Here is a 17,633-nt window from a genome sequence, read left to right as displayed (position 1 = left end):
TTTTGGCACTGGAGGGAGCTCCTGGACCTCTGCAGTCCACGGCTGCCCCCAACTGGTTTCTCAAGCACATGAGCTTTACTGGTGCTAATACATATCATTTGGCTCCTAAGATATTTCAACGTTTTTAAAAACATGACAATGACAATAAAGGAGACATCAACAATACAGTTTATTGGATGCATTATCAAAACACCAAAGAATAAATAAGAACACAAAAAATTGTTTTGTAAACTTGTCATCAGATAAACACCACAGTCTGCATCTTGAAATGATTCCCTTCAGTATTCTCCAATCATCACACTGTCTTGATAAAGACACATGTGACATTAATTGATCATGGTGTTGGTACCTTTCCTCCTCTGTTTATGTACAGCAACGTATTTTATTAGTGTTCATGGTCAGTAAAAGGGCATCTTCACGTTGTCGATCATGCTGGGACACCAGGTTCCTGAGGTCAAGAAGAACATTAAATCAGTGTGCAACAGCCCGTGACTTACCCTGACCTACTTTCAGGGTCCTTGAAAGTAGTACCTGACTAGTGCATAGCTTTGACCTTTCAGGGTAGGTCAAAGCTATGCACTAGCTTTGACCATAGATCAAAGCTAGTGCTTAGATAGATCAAAGCAAAGTCTCTCTCTCTCATCTTTCTATCTTATCTGGTTCCTGATTGTACAAAAGTTGAAATTTGACCTTGACCTAGTTTTCTCAAGGTCAAGGTCATTATCTGATTTTCATCCGTTTTGCCGCCCGAGTAATGTATTTTTTGTCTCATCTTTCTATCTGCAACGGTTGTGAAGATATTTGGTTGACTAACAAATGGACGGACGAACAAACACACGAACACTGACAATTACAATACATCACCACTTTGAAACGTGATGTAACAACAAAAAGTCCCAAAACTATCAAAAATGAACCATCTGAGATTTTTGAATATTTGATCAAGTAATCAAGGGTTGGTGATCTTTTTAATAATGATAATAACTGTCAGTTACAGGCATTTTTAGAAACATCATGTAAATGTAGATGTCGTACCCGGCCAGATCAGTCATCAGCTCCTCAATGTTATATCCAGTTTTGGCGCTGCACTCATAAAACAAAGCTTGGTGTTGCTGTGGAAAAAAACATGTTTCAGTTAACTCAAAGATGATATTATTCCATTAGCTGTGGTGCTGTGAGTGAGTTTTCCAGAAAGAAGTTTGTGAATTAAATGTTCCCACCTTTGCTAGTCTCCGGCCCTCCTCTGATGTCACTTTCCTGCTGTGACAGTCTGTGAGGTCCACCTTGTTTCCCAGTAGCATCAACGTCGCACCGTCACACATCTTCTCCTGAGAAACACACATCACGTAAGAATACAGTCTGTTCGTGCTGAAACCTGAAGCATGACAATAAAAAAACAAAAAGAACAAATGAGCGGTGAATAAATCTGCTCCAGCACTATAAAGAGAAATTCCATTAAAGACTTCTCTCAGACTGTGTTGTTATTTACCTGCTTGTGTATTCAAATGATTGCAAACTGCTTTGAATGTTTTTCCCTCTCATCACCCATGTGGCCACCTGCATACCTTTACAGTGTCCATCCATCCTCTCACAGCAATGAAGGAGGGTGAATAAGTTAGGTCATACATGACGAGGATACCATCAGCTTTACGGTAGTACTGCTCGGTGATGCTGCGAAATCTGAGTATTGACAAAAAAATGAAACCCCAAAAAATATTGATAAAGTGGTAGGAAATGTTACTGCAGCACAACAGGATAGTCTATTACTCTACCTCTCCTGCCCTGCAGTGTCCCAGATCTGCAGGATTATGGTGGTGGAACCAAGAGTTAGAGTCTTCATGTGGAAGTCTATGCCTAGGAGCAACAGTGTTTAAATATTTGCTTTCGGAAGCACAAAGGAGTGTGTTAATTGTGGTGATAACAGTGAAAATAAAGGAAAATCTTACACACAGTTGTGCTCAATGTACTGTTGAAGTGTCCTGTGCAGTAGTGCTGGATGAATGAGGTCTTACCCACTCCTGAGTTACCCAGGAAAACCACCTTGAACACTCGATGAGGACTGACAATTCTACTCTAAAATTCAGGCAAAGGCATTCAACTTAACATATAGATTTCAGTGTCATGTCTTTTCCTGAACATGGAATGGAACAAATCTGAATTCCATCTTTGCTGTGCAGACCACAAATATTTAATTGATGGATGTGAGATTGAATGTATTTTTAGATTTAATACATTCCATACCTGAGTTTTCATCTGTTCAACATTTTCACGACTGATTTTAAATGATGGTTGGTTGGCTGAATTTGTCGTCTGTTTGTCTTTGTCCTGCTCCAAATCTTCGGATGAGCTCTTCTGTCTTCAGAATCAATGAAGGCACAAAATTAGTTTTTTCCTCCATGTCATATCCTCCTGAAATGTCATGTCAGATGCTCTTAGTCATACAAACCTTTTCAGGGCCTTGGCACTTAAGTAGTTACCTATGATTGACCCTCTCTTCTGCAAAGTCTTTGAGACAATCTAAAAGGTTTTTGTGGAAAGTGAGGCAGAGGAAATGGGTAGCATTAAGATATATCCAGTACAAGTGTTAATGTATGGATGTGTTACATAGACGTTTCCAAAGAACATTTACTGTCGTTTCTGTAGAGATGTTAGTGCGGTACACAAACAACCATTTTGGATTATTTGCAGCTCTGATTCATTCTGCTGTAAAGTTTAACGGCAACTTTAGAAATAATATGACCAAAGATCAACATGTTATCAGCGTGTTTGGATTAATATAGTTTCTTTGGATGTTTTAGTTGACTACAAAAAAGACATATGATGATTCTCAAGTGCACACGGACAAGGTGAGGGGGAGCCTACTAAGAGATCAGCACTCCTTTGGGAATTGGAATAAAGGGCTTTATTAGTTTGGTAAATATAGAGCAACTGTAGGTCATCTTCATAAATAGAGCTATGTACAGCATCAGTCAACAACATGGAAAATACTCTTTACTTCAAGTTGATACAGAACAAAACAGAAGTCTTTTTCTCTAGGACATAGAAACACTGCTGACAATGGAAAACAAATTCAAACTGTGTCATTTACACAAGTTCAATCAATAACCAAAACAGTAACAGCTGCCTGTGTAAATAATCATTACCCAGATGATAATGATAGCATGAAGTCGCTTCAAGACTTAACTTAGGTAGGATAAACCTTCTGTGTCCATGGGGTACAAAGATCTTCACGGAGACAACAGTTTAACGGTAGTGGAGGAAGGTCAGAGTGTCTGTGACTAACCCTCTTCTGAGACTGGTGGGCGTCTTTCTCATCGCGCAGCCTTCTGTTCATATCCCTAGCACAAAGAGAGACAAGTGTCACATCTTAATCATTTTAAGAGCAGAAAGTGGTTGAAAAAAAGAGACATGGAAAAGTAAAGCAGAGTAATGGTGCAGACTTCAACTAGACAGGAAGATGAGAGCTGTTACCTCAGTAGCTCCAGTTGTCTGAACAGACTCTCCTTCTCTTTCTGCATGTTCTTCGATACCTTCATCACGTTTCTGCAATGAAACATTATTTAGAGTTTGGAAATACTTCTGTTTATTCTATTATTGTTCTCCTCTTCCTTATACATCATCCAATCTTCAGGTGTGACCTGCTATCACGTGAAAACTCACTGGTGCACTAAAGGTGTATTCCTCCATGACAGAAAGTAGACTCCAACAAAAAAGCCACCTGAGTCACGTTTGTTGCACACAAATATCTCACATTTTAAATAATACCATCAGATGACGGTAGCCTTGTGACTCATTTTTATGTTCAACTGGAAAAACAAGTCTAAGACCATATTTACTGTAATATTGCTGGAATCAGACACCAACAGAAGGACTTTAGAAACTTTGTAGCTAGTTTTACTAGAAATTAGAGATCATGTGACACCTGTGTATTTAACGTTCTCTTTTTCATACCGAAGCACACGTGCAGTTAGCAAGTAATCAGAGACTATGCTGTCTCGTCGTAATTCACAGGGAGAGTGTATTCAGAATCGGATTCTGACAGGACTTTAGGGGAAATTTAGGGTGTGTTTTTAGCAGCTCACCTCTGTCTAGCCTCTTGCTCCTGGCTGGCGTTGAGCTGCAGCAGGCTGAGCTGAGCCAGAGCCGTCTGTAACTGTTCTCTGCTGCCCTCCAGCTGCTCCTGTAACTGGATGTTGAGGTTCCTCAGCTGCTGATTCTGCTCCTTGATCTTTATTTGTTCACAGTTCAGCTGATGGATTCTAGACTCCATCTTAAACCAAAGACAAAAACACTCCTTGTTGTTTACTTATCAAAACCACAGCTCAGGATATACTCATCACAGTAAAACAAAACTAAACAACCAATGTCTACCTCTCTCTGTTTGGTCAGCGTAATCTCCAGTTCTTGCTCCCGAGTCTTCAATTCCTGCTCAAGTTGCTGCCCTCTCTGCTTCTGTCTAATGCGCTCCTTGATTTTAAAAATAATTAATTAAATCGTAAAATTATGATCGCTTTTTCGATTTATATAAAACTATGGACTCATGAACACATCTGTACCTGAGCCTGCCGTTTATCTCTCTCCTCACGGATCTGGCCTTCCATTTCTTCATATATGGAGCGAACAACCTGATCGTGTTCACTCTCCCGTCTAAAAATACATTTGAATTGAATTATTCAAGAAATCTCAAAGTTGAACATTGCATAATTAATTCATACTACAATCATATCATCATAATATAGATGAATTGCATTATGATCCCCAAACACAGACAGTAGAAGGAAGTGACCTGCACAGGGCTTGTTCCAGGCTATCTCTCTCTCTGATGGAGTCCTGTAAATTGGACACCGCATGGACCAGGATACTTTCCAAGACACTGAGAAGCTCTGGTCTGTCTCTCTGGAGGTCACACCACAGCGAGGAGAACTCCTGCTGACTACAACATGACAAACATCTGTTCAAGTGACTTTGGACCTCAAACATCGACAGCTCAACATCTCTCATATTATTAGAAGCATGAACTACTCAGGATCCTCGTCCTCAAAAAAAGACAGAAAGAAGTAACTTAAGATAATTAAGTTAATTCCTATTCTTTCTCTTAGAATTTGTGAGAAAGTAAAATATTCTAAATAAAATAAATAATGAATATAATGCTCTGGTAGGCAGCTCTTTGGCACGTGGGAGATCTGTACATCGGGTTTTGACTGAACAGTGTTTGAGTTTTGCCCTAGACGCCCTCATCGGAGATAAATTCCACAACAAATATTACAAATTCCCTAAGTAGCAAAATGCCTAGCCTTGGCACTTGGTTGTTGCTAGTGGATGTTACAGGATACTAATGACTGAATGTAGATCTGCAGTAGGTACAGTCAACTGTATTTAGGTTTTACAAATTTTGCTCACGAAACAAATCTTTTAACTTTTACATCATTTATTCTGTGACATTTCTAGAAACTATGACAAATGCATAGTGGAAAGAAATTAACCATCAGGAGATGTAGATTTAATATATGCACAGGATCAAATCACAACAGGTGCATTTTAAGTACCAGTTAAGCCCATTTCTAATTTTGCCACCACATTTCACGCTAAAATTTAGAGGTAGACTCGTTTACGGGTTAATTAGGTGGACCTACATAAAATAAATGCAGCATAGGACAACAAATCTGCAATTAACGCCAACTTTTTGAAGCTCATGTTTTTTTCTGTTGTCATTGTTTAAAGGAGTTGTTCATTTAAGCAGTGATCTTACTTTTTAAAGAGTTTGTCAGCACCAAGCTCCATAAGGATGTTCACAAATTTGACTGAAGCAGGCTCCTGAGACATGTCCTCCCTGTCCACACCCTTTTCAGCTTTGTCTTCACTCAGTTCAGTCGTGTCCTCCAGACCCACCAACTCACCTGTACCACAAACAGAGAGAGGTACATTGGGTCTGACTTAAATGGTATGCAGGATTTTAAAAAAATAGCATTCATGTTCCAGATAGATGTCGCAGTGGCTGCAAATTGATCAAAATTCTACACTCACTAAGTCCAGTGTTGAACTCAGCGGGAGTAAGGAATCCGTTGCTCTGTCGGTCCAGACTTTCAAACACCTCCTCCAGCTGCTCAGGGGACAGCGGCAACTCCTTTTGTAGCCGCTGACCACAAGAGGATGGAACTTTTAAAACAATTTAAGACATTATGGGTACAATTGTTGTTCCATCACATCAGCTGCTCACCTGCATATCCCGCTTTGTGATGAAGCCTTTTCTCTCTTTATCACACAGTACAAAAAGTTCCTTGGCCTTTCCCATGATCTCTGCCTTTGGGCTGTCCGGAGCAAACTCTCTGGGACTCGGCGAAGCCAGTGGACTCCGTCCACGGCTCAGCATGGGAGTCCCGGGTGGTGGACCCCGCAGTCTAGGGCTCATTGTTACGGCCTCACCGCTGCCTTGACCCACCAGCACTTCCGCATCATTCAGCCACTGGGACATTACTGCATGGAGTGGAACGGGTCTGGGTGACGAGTCGTTGTTATTGTTAGGGTTGATCTCCTTAATTTGATATTAAATGCTTTACTTCCTTCAACTTGGGGAGGTAGAGCTGAGGAGATGTGTTGACCTGCAACAAAATAATCTCTTTACTAGTCACAAACCATTATGTGGTATACTGTATATACTATTATATACTACCGGGCACCTGTTGCTCAGTAGTATATTGGTTGTCTGCTCATCCGGTTCGATCCCCGGCCCTGCATTTGTCTTCACGTAACTGAAAAGATGGAGCATAGATCAAGAATGAAATCACTACATCCTGCTGTTGAGAAACAGCTCCATTTCTTTTCTCAATTTAATAAAAGCTAAGGCATTTTTCAAAATTTGCCTAAATTATGCAGGTCCCACTGAACCAGTTTTGACAAAACTTGTGGAGGCAAGCTGAATAGTTATATGTAAGATTGTTGTGCCCTGTTGGAGGAATACCTCCTTTTTAAACATTTTTGTACCTGTTAAAAAAAAGAAAGATTAAATGAAACAGTTAATTCACCAATAGCAAAAAAATATTAGTAGCATCCTGACTGAGAAGTCATTAAGAAATTTTATAATGATTATTAATGGATATTACTGATCTGAGGCATATTTGACAACAATAGACATTCATTGTGACTTTCTTGATGACCAACAAGAAATGAAAATACATTTTACATGTTCCCTCCCAGTGCTTCAGGACACTGAGAGGAGCTGGCAAAGCAGGTCCTCCCTTGTCAAATATGAGGTTTGAAACAAACTAAGCTGTTAATTTTCTGTACGTAATCAGGTGGTAAGTATGTCTACATTCAGTAAGTATGACAGCACGCTATTTCATACATTTCTAGAACATCAGTAGTTCACATTGCTTATACAGATGAAAACCTCAACAAATGCAATACTGTCAGTGCTCATAGGGTCCATGACTGTGCACCAGGATGTATAGAGGCTGAAAAACAGGATGGTGTAATGTGAGAAGATCTGCTCTGTACTCTAAGAGGCGGGAGGACAGCTGAAGTGGAGGAGATGCAAATAAATTATTTGCAGTTGTTTGCATTTTCAGATCGATCACAATAACAAATTTAATCTTTTTCTCATTTCTCAGAGTTGCATAAAAGACTTAATGTTGGATGTCAACAGAAACATGTGTACTGAATAGAAATGTATATCACTGTTGAATTTTTCTTCCTCCTTCCTGCCTCTCTCTATTAGCAAAGCCATAAAAAGTAACACCTAATACGAATGTATTAATAATGTTAAGATAAAGTTGATAGCTGATGATCAACAAAGATCAAAATAAGTCTGTATCACCAGAAATGTGTTGGTGTCATTGATAAAACCTGCCTAAACATTGATTGTTCAGGATCTGGCTCGTTAAAACTAGACACCCAATAAATCAACAGCCACACCAATGATCAAATACAACTTACCAAGGTCAGTCTGAATGGGGCAAAGGAGAGTTCTCACATTCAGGGAAACAGGAATCATGTACTTAATAGACTTTAAATCATTCAGCAGGTTATTAAACAGTCCAATGAGCGCTCACGTTATATGACATATGCGACAACATAAGGTCTACTAGTTGAGTTAAATTAGAACAGTTTGCTTAACACCTCGACAGCTTTCATGATAAGATAGCAAGTTAAACACATATTATGGTTGTGAAATGCAGATGAACGCTAACGACTCAACTACAGATGTGTCTGATATTTAGCTCGGAAACCTAATAATGAAATTTATATGACGTCAACTTTAGAGCAATGTGGCTAGCGCAGGTTACCAAACCCTAGAGAATAAACTAAAGTTAATGAAATGCAAACAACAACAAAAAACCCGTGACACGACACACAGTCGTTCGTAAATTCACTATGCCGTGTGTTTTAATATTTGTCAACGACTTATATTCGTATAGTCCACCAATTCCATTAAACTGAAACTTTTAAGCACTCACCTTCGGCTCACGACTGGCTGCAGATGTCCACTGCACCGGACAGCTTCAGTCTGCCTCGATGCTATTACCGGTTTCAGCCTCTAGGAGGCGGCGTTACTGCACATTATCACGCTTTACCGTAATACTCAGTGTAGATCTCGGTTTATTTCCATTTACCCCAATGTAGCAGTACCGTGGAGATACAATTTGCAGAAGTGCGTGCGGTCTTACGGTAAAGTGCTGCGTTACCATGGCATTTAGGGAAATACATACGTTACCGCCGAAAAGCAGCAGCGGACACTCCAATCGGGGAGCATTGTTTGGCGATAAAATTGAGTTCACAGCAATTTAGAGCTTCTTCATCGGTCCTGGTATGTGTGTGCTTTGTTAGATTTGATTTGTCACACGTTAGGTTTTGTCCAGTGGCTTCCCTCCGGCTGATATAGGGGGATTCCTGTGAAGGGTTATTCCACAGGAAGCATAAGACCAATTTCTTTTTGTGTCTACAAATTACTTTCTATCGCAGACGCATCATTTATTTAACCTTTCTTCTTTCATTATAGACAGACTGTCACTGCTGTTTTGTAATAATTGTTCTGTTTCAATTTTCTGTGTTAGGTTAATATGTTCTTTTGTAGTTTCTGTAATTCTGTTTCTTTTATTAATTAGTTCCTCATTGTTAGTGTCTACATGAAATGGTCTCTGTTAGCCCTGAAGGAATATCTGTTTCATTGTCCAGGTCTTTATAAATGAATAGCATTTAAACCCTTTAACCATTAGCTCACCCTTGAGGTTGTTGTTCAGGTTTATTGCCCAGGTTTATTGCCTCGGATACTTTAAGTAAACATTACCTAGAACTTTTAATCTTTAGGTTTAGAAGAACTTTAGGTGAACCCCTTGCACAGCATTTATCCTACACACACATACTTTGTCCTTTTGTTGAACTGAATTTCTTGCACATTCCTTTACAAGATACAATCAACACCTGCTAAATAAGCTCAGCTTTCTAGCCTTTGAAAATGTAGTTTATGGACCTTGAGGTTATTATGTATTTACCACCTCTTTCCAAGACCATTTGAATCTACTAGTAATTGCATTCCTGCAAAGGAGTCATGTGATGCCACGCCTGTGATGAATAGTATATCAACCACTGTTTTGAGATGACAACTTGTCCTTCTCATACCACATGCATTGATGGTTGTTGTATTGAAGAACAACCCAGAGCTTTATTAAAGTACCACGAACTTCAACCATTGTCCCAAGAGTCATCTGTTTACCTTGATTATCAAACCAATGCGCTGCAGAACCAATCGAAAAGAAATCTGCTTCAGCCCCTTCTGAGCTTGGATTTGCTTTCCCCCCCAAGACAATATACATGTTTTCAATTGTCCTTTCTTTTGCATGAATGCGGGACCGGTGGTAGTCGGGCTGTCCAGACGGTGGAGTTATTAGTCGGGGTCCCTCGCCTCAGCTCCACACTCCCCTTAGTGTATGTGTAGCGGTAATTTTTGCGCAGCCTTCACACTTTACATTTTTATTCCTTGTATTTTGGTTTACATTTGCTGTGTGAGTGTGTGTGTTGGGCACGGAGCGTGGTGAGTGCTCTGGCCTCGTTTGACCCCCCTACTGCGGTTGACCTCGCCGTCCTGCAATAAAGTTTGTAGTCTTGGGAGAAGGTCTTCGTCTCTGACCATTATTTGACAGTCACCAGTCTCAATTTGAAATATCTGTGGCCTGCGGGTGGGTTTCGATCAGACTATTGAGTCTCAATATGGCATCGGCTACATATTCCACACCAAATACACACCAGGTCAGACACCACTATAAAAAGTCATCATCAATAGAGCCCTGATTTGATGAGCCACCATGATGACGGACAAGAAGCGCTCCGTATTTTAAGGCAGTCAAAGCCCAGATTTCAATTTATACATATGAAGACTGAGTACACTTTTGGAAAGAACAACAGCACTGTGGCTGCAAAGAAGAGGGAAATGACACGGTAGACAATGCATAAGTTTAAATGTAGTCTGCTGCAATCATGGTAAAATTATGGGGAAAATGGATTTGAATGGTAGTCTATTTTATTTAGGTGCAATCTAAATAAATTTAGTGGGAGAAGCAGACACGGCAGCAGCTGAGAAGTATTAAAAAACGTGTTCACACAGGTCAGACTTCTGCATCATCTCATGGGGGTTCCTTTTTATTTTGATTAAGTTTGACATTGTACAGTAAATATTAAGTGGCCATTTGAGTATTTGGTTATTTGTTGTCAACATAATGCTCTTTACACAAATATGCTCTCATCACAGTATATCAACATCTGTTAAATAATGAAACCTATTTACATTTTTAAATTTTATTTAAACAAAAAACTAAATCGGCATATGAATATTACAAAGACAGTTCATAAGAAGAATATTCAAAGCCATGCATATACCAATATAATCTAAGAACTGAAATGATGAGCTGACATCTGGCCATCTTGCATGGTTTCCGTGATGTTAGCCAAAACTGCTTTAGATCTTACATCAATGGCTGTGACATTGTGCTGCTTATAGCAGCTTTTAGGCATTCCAAGTTTTACTTTCTGTCAGTTTTAGTCACATGATACTCATGTGTTGTTCTCCACTAATAGAGGCAATAGTATGAACAACAACACAATTATATCACAGGCCCTTTCAGGGGTCATCCTGAGGTGATGTAGGCACTGGAAAAGGGCTTCCAGCAGGCCTATGCTTATCTCTACCCAGCCTCTCGTCCTGCAGTGAACCCAGTTGAAGTTCTGTGGGAGCCAAGATCAGTAAGGGGTCAGCAGCATCGATTGCCATGGGTAACCTCTGTCCTCCAGATAAAAGCCATCAAAGTCTCCTGCAATGTATAGTGGGTGTATTAGCAGACGGAAACAATTGAGTCATTGTAAACCTTAACGCTACCTTCCACATTACACTCTGTTGCTCAGGTAAGACTCATCATACATCCGTGAGGCAGGAATCGACCTAGAACTCTTTGCATCCACATCAGAAATGTAGTGTGCAGCATCAAATATGATTTGAACAGGTTTTAGTTTAACTATGATACAATCTTTCACATGTTGAAACAGGAGTCGATCTACATGTACTCAAACATTTATGCTGTGAATGGAGTTCGTTAATTCACTATACAATGTGTTTCAATATTTGTCAACGACCTTTATTCTACCACTTCCATGAAACTGAAACTTTTAACTACTCACCTTTGGCTCACCACTGGCTGCACCGGACAGCTTCAGTCTGCCTTGATGCTATTACAGGTTCAGCCTCTAGGGGGCAGCGTTACCGCGCATCATCACGCTTCACCGTAATACTCAGTGTAGATCTCGGTTTATTTCCATTTACCCAGTGCAGCAGTACCGTGGAGATACGATTTGAGGACGTGCGTGCGGTCTTACGGTAAAGACCAGCGTTACCATGGAATTTACGGAAATACATACGTTACCGCCGAAAAGCAGCGGACACATCCGATCGGGGAGCATTGTTTGGCGATAAAATTGAGTTCACAGCAATTTAGAGCTTCTTCTTCGGTCCTGGTGACAAATTTTCACTCCCGTCTCGGTTTCCAGGTAGGAATATGTCGGTATTCTTTTGTGGTCATACAATATTGTGATGGTTAACGCTAACATAGCAAATGTGCCTGGATGCAGTTCCTAGAAATTAAAATCCGGTTTATGTGCCAGAGCCAACAAGGATTCTTGGCACAAATGCACCACCGTGTTTGTCTACCTTAGTAAACTAGATGTGTAAAAAGAGTTCGTGTACTACCACCGCTACAAATACGAAATGACTGAAGTCGGTGAAATGACTGTAATCCTAGGCTGCCTCTGTCCTCTGGCGTCACGGTTTCTCTTGTTTACAGGAAATGCAGGATGTGATGGTACATTCCACACCAAATATGTGAAGATGCACTGCGTGAAACTGTTCCTGACATCTTGGACTGAATAATCTGAAATAATTGACAAGATCCCCGAGGACAACAAACAACATGTCTGTGAACACACGGATGAACGCAAGGAAAGAGAAGTACAGTAGTGGAGTTTGGAGAAAAGCCACGTGAATGGACAAATGGTGAAGTCACAACTGTTTGATTGCATCTCGACCTTTACAGTGTTTATGATGATGATGTGTGTCAGGGCTGAATACTGACTGAAGAAACTTGTGTCACTTTTAAGTACCTGCTTTTTGCAAGTGAAAATAAAAGCAGCCAGCGAGACAGAAGGTGAATAGACTGAACAGAATCAGAGCTGAAGGATGCTTCAGACAAGGAACTACTGTTTAGTGCTGCTGATCCAGATGACGCTGTTGGCCTATGACCTTTTTGTCAACTCCTTCAGTGAACTCCTGAGAGGAGCGCCTGTCAACCAGCTGGTGCTTTTCATGTAAGTCTGTAAATTATTGGTCAGTCTTTTAGTTTACAGATTACAAAATAAACCGATCCTAGTTTATCTATTTAATTTTGATACCTTTGTTCAACTCATTATAAGTGATTGGCGAATCACTCATGAATGATTTCAGACTTCATTTAAAAAGAGATGGACTGAAATACAGTTCTGAAAATAACTATAATTGATTATTATGAAACTAATCCCCATATAGATGTGTTTACTATCCTTGAAGTTGTGAATAGAGATGTCCTGGCTTTTCTTTCACAGCCTGATTATTATCAAAACTTCACCGTGCTTTGTTTAATTATTTACATTTTTCTGCAAGCATGGAAGAAATATTTGAAAGTTGAGCACAACATCTAAGTTTCATTACTGCATCCAACATACTGTTTATTTATCTTATGGAGTGGCTGATCTTTATTCAGCATCCAGCCTCCTATTTTCTATATTCCCTTTCATTCAGATCTTATTGGGACTGATCTTGCACAGTGTCCTATCTCTGACATCATTACTTGATAAAGGAAAGCTTAAGAACTAATAATCCAAATAAAAATAAATTCTGTGTCTACAGCATCCAGGACATTGTCATCTTATTCAACGTGATCATCATTCTGCTGATGATGTTCAACACCTACGTGTTCCAGGTCGGCCTGGTGTCCCTACTGCTGAAGAGATTCAGGGCTGTTCTGATTGTCTCTGCTTTGTATCTGACCCTCAGCATCTCCTTACACTGCTGGGTGTTGGTAGGCCACATCATCGCAGACACCTTCTTGTTGTGTTTGGGCAAACATTATATCAAACATTGATAAAATTAGTTATCCGTGTCTTTATTTTGCAAGACCATGTTTTTGATCAACTTTGATTTGTGTACTTCCTTTTTCTAGAACCTGAGATGGATTGAGTCAGACGTTTTTATTTGGACAGATGGCCTTCAAGCTCTATTTGTCTTCCAGAGAACAGGTAATTGTTGGGCTTATTCTAAGGTATATTATGCATCACAATTTACCACTTTTCCATAACCTCTGCTGTAATAGAGTACCTCTTTGTTTACAGTGGCAGTGTTCTATTACTACTTTTACAAACGCACATCAGAGTTGATGGGAGACCCAAGACTGTATCAGGACTCACGGTGGCTGCGTGATGCCTTTGCCAGAGCTCGTCAGTAAAGTAGAAGAAATGTACTCATTTTTTTCCACTCATGCACTGATTATTGACATGTACAGGCCCCTGAAACAGACACAACCACACACAAGGGGACCTGTAATAATGAAGTTAGTGCAGTGGGAGGTAGAGTGATGGGCAGCTCCGACCAGGTGCGCCCCCAAATGAGCAGCTCGTTGGGGGGGGTGCCTTGCTTAAGAGCACCTCGACAGTGCTTGGGAGGTGGGCTGGCACCTCCCACTGCCAGCTCATGTTTTAAGAGTGACTGGGCGGGAGAGGGAATTGAACCGCCAATCCTGCGGTCATTGGACAACCCACTCTACCAACAGAGCCACTGCCACCCTGCCCCTAAAGTCGGGACACTTGGAATAAATGCCCTGCTGATGTAATGCTGGACGTCATTACCGATTGAAAGACTCCTGGAAACAGAATGTTGAACACAAACAAGCAAAAAGCATAAACCAAAGTCTTATATAGTTTCCATTACAAGGTGAGCTCACAGTTAAATTGTTTACAATGGCAACATGTCACATCTTTAGTATTGTGCTAATTAGATCTGGGTCAGCATATTGTACTTATTCTTTGTAAATGCATTTAAGTTGAAGAAATAGATTGCTAAATTAGAAGACCCATTATAGATGCTGTTATTGCCTCCCGTGGCAAATTAATTTTGATCTACATTATCATACCATTTGTAGAACAACATATACAAGGTTGTGGTTTCATTGGAGAAAGTTTTGTGTGACAAAACCTGTGAAGAAGCCACATGGTTTATTTTGCCTTATGTACAACTAGTATGTTCTGTTTACAAACTTGATGGAAGTTTAATAAGCCAATTTACAAAAGAACCCAGTCTTTTAGTGGGGATCTTTGAATCAGGTTCCATCTTTTTTTAAATAAAATAATCCTTCTCTAATCCTGGTGTAATCCTTCATCATTAGGGTAGTCTGCATCATCCTAGAGACAAGGTGAAACAGACTGCTCTATTTTTAACACAAAGATTAATCAGGGATTGAAGGTTTAGGTGCCTCTAGTAAAACGCACCATAAATAGTCTTTAGTGTTTCAAAATAACTCTAATCTCAAGGGCCCAACAGGTCAAGTGAAGTGAACTTCAAGTCTCCATACTATCAACATTTTATATAACTGCAAAAAATCTATGAGAGATATTGATTATTGCAAAAAATAGACCCGTCAAAGAAAGACACCAAAAGTTGTACAAATTCTCTTTACTTTTGAAAAGAAAACCAGAATCCACATGTTCCCAGAATATTGTCAGTGCAGTCCAATTACATCCAGTCCATGTTGTGATGCCCTTGATTCCGCTGGAATGTCATTTTAATCTAGTCACCTTATGCCGCAAAAAACAAGAGGGATGGAGAAAAGTTAATCACCGCAAAACTGATTCCCTGATTAAAAATGGTAATGTGGTTAAAGTAAATGAAATGGATTTTAAAACATACCTTCATACATATATGCCAACCCAGAGTAATAAGAACAGCACACCGAAACCCATGAAAAGTGAAGCCACAAGGGAGATCAGCAGCTCTTTGTAGACGTCCCTTGTGTACTTTGTGGATGTCACCTCATAGCTGATAAAACGTCAAGGGTTATCTTGCATAAAAAACAACCAACAACAAACCTCTGCTTTGTCTAGATTTCTTTTTAGTTACAGTACATTTTTCATGCCATCGATTATATATAGTGTACTTAATAGTGCTGGGCAACATGACTTCAAACATGACTTCAACATGACTTCAAATCAATGTCATGACTATTTTACGTTTTATTTCAATTACAATTTAAGATTGTGTAATTCTTTTTTTTACACTGTCTGCAAAGTTATGACAATGCTGATATATGAAGTCTTTTTGTTATTTGTCAACTTTTTTGACATTAAGCATTCGTCATTTCGCACAGCATTCCTCTAGTTATAACCAGATGGCACAATGTTTATGCTCACTTATGCCACTTTGTATTCCCCTTAATTGGTGAACAGACTAATGTCAGCAAGAGATGAATGAACAACACAGTCTTTACTAACAAATTATAAGTTCTTACAAAGAAGAAAGTACAGTATTATTAATTTACTTAACCAATATGAGAAAGATTAAATCAGTTCAGGGTTCTAAATGTCTGATTAATACATGTTTGGTTAATCGCTTAGCCGTAATATTCGGAGATGTTTCATATGTTATATGACCCTTAATTCTATTAAAAAATCACAACAGTGTTGGAAGACAACAGAATGTATGACCACCAATGTAAATCAAGTAAACAAAAATGCAATTTATCAGTTGTATAAAATTCAAAATGTGTCTAATTTGCATCCGTTTATTAACGTAACCATTAAAATTATACATTTTTAATTTACCTTTGTGTCAAAGGTTGTGCCTTAAAATGGTTTAATAAACATCAAGCATTCACTGCATTATGATGTAAAAGTCTGATTTAAAAATATTTTGTACGAGACTGAACTTGTGCTTAGATTTATACGGAGCCCCTTAGGTGACATGGGCTATGTTGATTTAAGATGATCACTTCTTTTTTTTAAAAAGAAGTGAAGTGAAGACACACAACATCACCAATAACCCTCAAAGAAAATCTGTTTGGACTCCCATCGCTGGTATCTTCCACAGGTCAGAACTGAAAAGTCTGGAACATATAGTATTTGACTGTATATAGTGATCTGGTAACATATAACCAGTCACTGTCCTTTTCTTTCGGCTTGCATAAAGGTTTGTGGCATCACTCTTTTCATAGATGCTGCAATGTTCCAAATCTCAGCAACTGAATGAAGTCTGAAATTAGATTTTAAGAAAGAACTATACAAGAACCTTCGCTACAAGAGCAAAAGCCAAATGCTAGCTGGTATGAAGTTGTATTTAATTTAAAAACACAATGTTAAGTTTGACATGAAGTGAAAGGATACACAAAAAACCAAGCCGTGAAGAACATGCCGATGGCCAGCAGGACGACCGTGAGGTGGGGGAACACGGCGGGGTTCACCGGGCTGGTGTATCTGGTCATAGCCTCGAGTTCCTGCAGCCAAACAGACAGTAAACATCGCATGGCTGGATAAGGTGAACCTCTTCAAGACGACAAACTTTTGCTTTACCACCCTACCTCAAGGTACCAAGACAAAGGCGTTTAATTAGTGATGCAAAATAAAGATAATTTACTCATTTCGCTTATAATGCTGCTATAGGACCATGAGATGCTAACGTTCCTATGCTAGTCCACATATCCAGCTCCATAAAGCAGCGCTTCACAGAAAACGCATTACTCTGCTGATGAAATTGTACAAATACAATGCACGTATACTTGTATTTTAGAATTAAACCCATAAAAACAAGATAAAGACAAGCATTTCTACCATTCTGTAATGAGTCACAGTTCCTTTTCCTGCGATCCAAACTGAAAAGGACACGTACTGGTTTCCTGGATTGTTTTTGTGACGTACTATGACGTAATAACCGGAATAATCATCCCTCAGTAAAGACTTGCAGGATATCTTCCGATGAAAGACTACAAAAGTGTCGTCTCTTTGTCTTTAATTGATAACTTTCTTATCCATACACATCTATCTATCTACCTATTGTAAACTCTGTATAGTTATTGCCT

General features: G+C 39.5%; 3 protein-coding genes across 9 annotated transcripts; 1 reads left to right on the top strand and 2 right to left on the bottom strand.

Annotated features, from left to right (window-relative positions):
- Window positions 1-197: 197 nt before the first annotated feature.
- Window positions 198-8,538, bottom strand: cracr2b (calcium release activated channel regulator 2B). Of its 6 annotated transcripts, XM_068313393.1 has the most exons (19): window positions 8,454-8,538; window positions 6,678-6,749; window positions 6,218-6,599; window positions 6,025-6,136; window positions 5,750-5,897; window positions 4,787-4,933; window positions 4,557-4,647; window positions 4,372-4,467; window positions 4,083-4,270; window positions 3,472-3,543; window positions 3,284-3,338; window positions 2,447-2,517; window positions 2,242-2,356; window positions 1,947-2,073; window positions 1,773-1,854; window positions 1,566-1,680; window positions 1,221-1,328; window positions 1,036-1,112; window positions 198-448 (listed from the first exon to the last, which is right to left on the bottom strand). In XM_068313393.1, exons 3-19 carry the CDS (start codon window positions 6,470-6,472, stop codon window positions 364-366), a joined length of 1,944 nt encoding a protein of 647 aa, XP_068169494.1. In that variant the 5' UTR covers window positions 6,473-6,599; window positions 6,678-6,749; window positions 8,454-8,538; the 3' UTR covers window positions 198-363. The 6 variants fall into 6 exon arrangements, 2 of the variants coding, with proteins under 2 accessions (XP_068169494.1, XP_068169495.1); XM_068313394.1 differs by lacking the exons at window positions 198-448; window positions 1,036-1,112 and having other exon boundaries at window positions 1,240-1,375; XR_011035209.1 differs by lacking the exons at window positions 198-448; window positions 1,036-1,112 and having other exon boundaries at window positions 1,243-1,375; window positions 1,490-1,680.
- Window positions 8,539-11,897: 3,359 nt separating this feature from the next.
- tmem138 (transmembrane protein 138) lies at window positions 11,898-15,079 on the top strand. Of its 2 annotated transcripts, XM_068314123.1 has the most exons (6): window positions 11,898-12,030; window positions 12,324-12,532; window positions 12,637-12,843; window positions 13,421-13,592; window positions 13,734-13,809; window positions 13,903-15,079. In XM_068314123.1, the coding sequence occupies exons 3-6, from the start codon at window positions 12,716-12,718 to the stop codon at window positions 14,013-14,015; spliced, it is 489 nt and encodes a 162-aa protein (XP_068170224.1). In that variant the 5' UTR covers window positions 11,898-12,030; window positions 12,324-12,532; window positions 12,637-12,715; the 3' UTR covers window positions 14,016-15,079. The 2 variants fall into 2 exon arrangements, with proteins under 2 accessions (XP_068170224.1, XP_068170225.1); XM_068314124.1 differs by having other exon boundaries at window positions 12,324-12,843.
- A 144-nt stretch (window positions 15,080-15,223) lies between these two features.
- On the bottom strand, window positions 15,224-17,517 carry tmem258 (transmembrane protein 258). The gene is made up of 4 exons (XM_068314126.1): window positions 17,386-17,517; window positions 16,942-17,051; window positions 15,473-15,601; window positions 15,224-15,360 (listed from the first exon to the last, which is right to left on the bottom strand). Exons 1-3 carry the CDS (start codon window positions 17,386-17,388, stop codon window positions 15,475-15,477), a joined length of 240 nt encoding a protein of 79 aa, XP_068170227.1. The 5' UTR covers window positions 17,389-17,517; the 3' UTR covers window positions 15,224-15,360; window positions 15,473-15,474.
- Window positions 17,518-17,633: the final 116 nt, after the last annotated feature.

The sequence above is a fragment of the Antennarius striatus genome, chromosome 4 (assembly GCF_040054535.1).
Source record: "Antennarius striatus isolate MH-2024 chromosome 4, ASM4005453v1, whole genome shotgun sequence".
Lineage (NCBI taxonomy): Eukaryota > Metazoa > Chordata > Actinopteri > Lophiiformes > Antennariidae > Antennarius > Antennarius striatus.
The sequence above is the reverse complement of the archived record's forward strand: the minus strand, read 5'-3'. Positions and strand labels throughout refer to the sequence as shown.

What these genes read in the sequence shown, in the direction of transcription:
- cracr2b (XM_068313393.1), bottom strand. Translation starts at nt 6,472, where the DNA reads ATGTCCCAGTGGCTGAATGATGCGGAAGTGCTGGTGGGTCAAGGCAGC. An exon ending in GAGATAAACGGCAGGCTCAG is followed by an intron (nt 4,468 to 4,556) that starts GTACAGATGTGT and finishes TTTAAAATCAAG; the next exon opens with GAGCGCATTAGACAGAAGCA. An exon ending in GAGCAAGAGGCTAGACAGAG is followed by an intron (nt 3,544 to 4,082) that starts GTGAGCTGCTAA and finishes GTTTCATTGCAG; the next exon opens with AAACGTGATGAAGGTATCGA.
- tmem138 (XM_068314123.1), top strand. Translation starts at nt 12,716, where the DNA reads ATGCTTCAGACAAGGAACTACTGTTTAGTGCTGCTGATCCAGATGACG. An exon ending in AACCAGCTGGTGCTTTTCAT is followed by an intron (nt 12,844 to 13,420) that starts GTAAGTCTGTAA and finishes CTGTGTCTACAG; the next exon opens with CATCCAGGACATTGTCATCT. An exon ending in ATTTGTCTTCCAGAGAACAG is followed by an intron (nt 13,810 to 13,902) that starts GTAATTGTTGGG and finishes CTTTGTTTACAG; the next exon opens with TGGCAGTGTTCTATTACTAC.
- tmem258 (XM_068314126.1), bottom strand. An exon ending in TTCACGGCTTGGTTTTTTGT is followed by an intron (nt 15,602 to 16,941) that starts GTATCCTTTCAC and finishes ACGTTTTATCAG; the next exon opens with CTATGAGGTGACATCCACAA.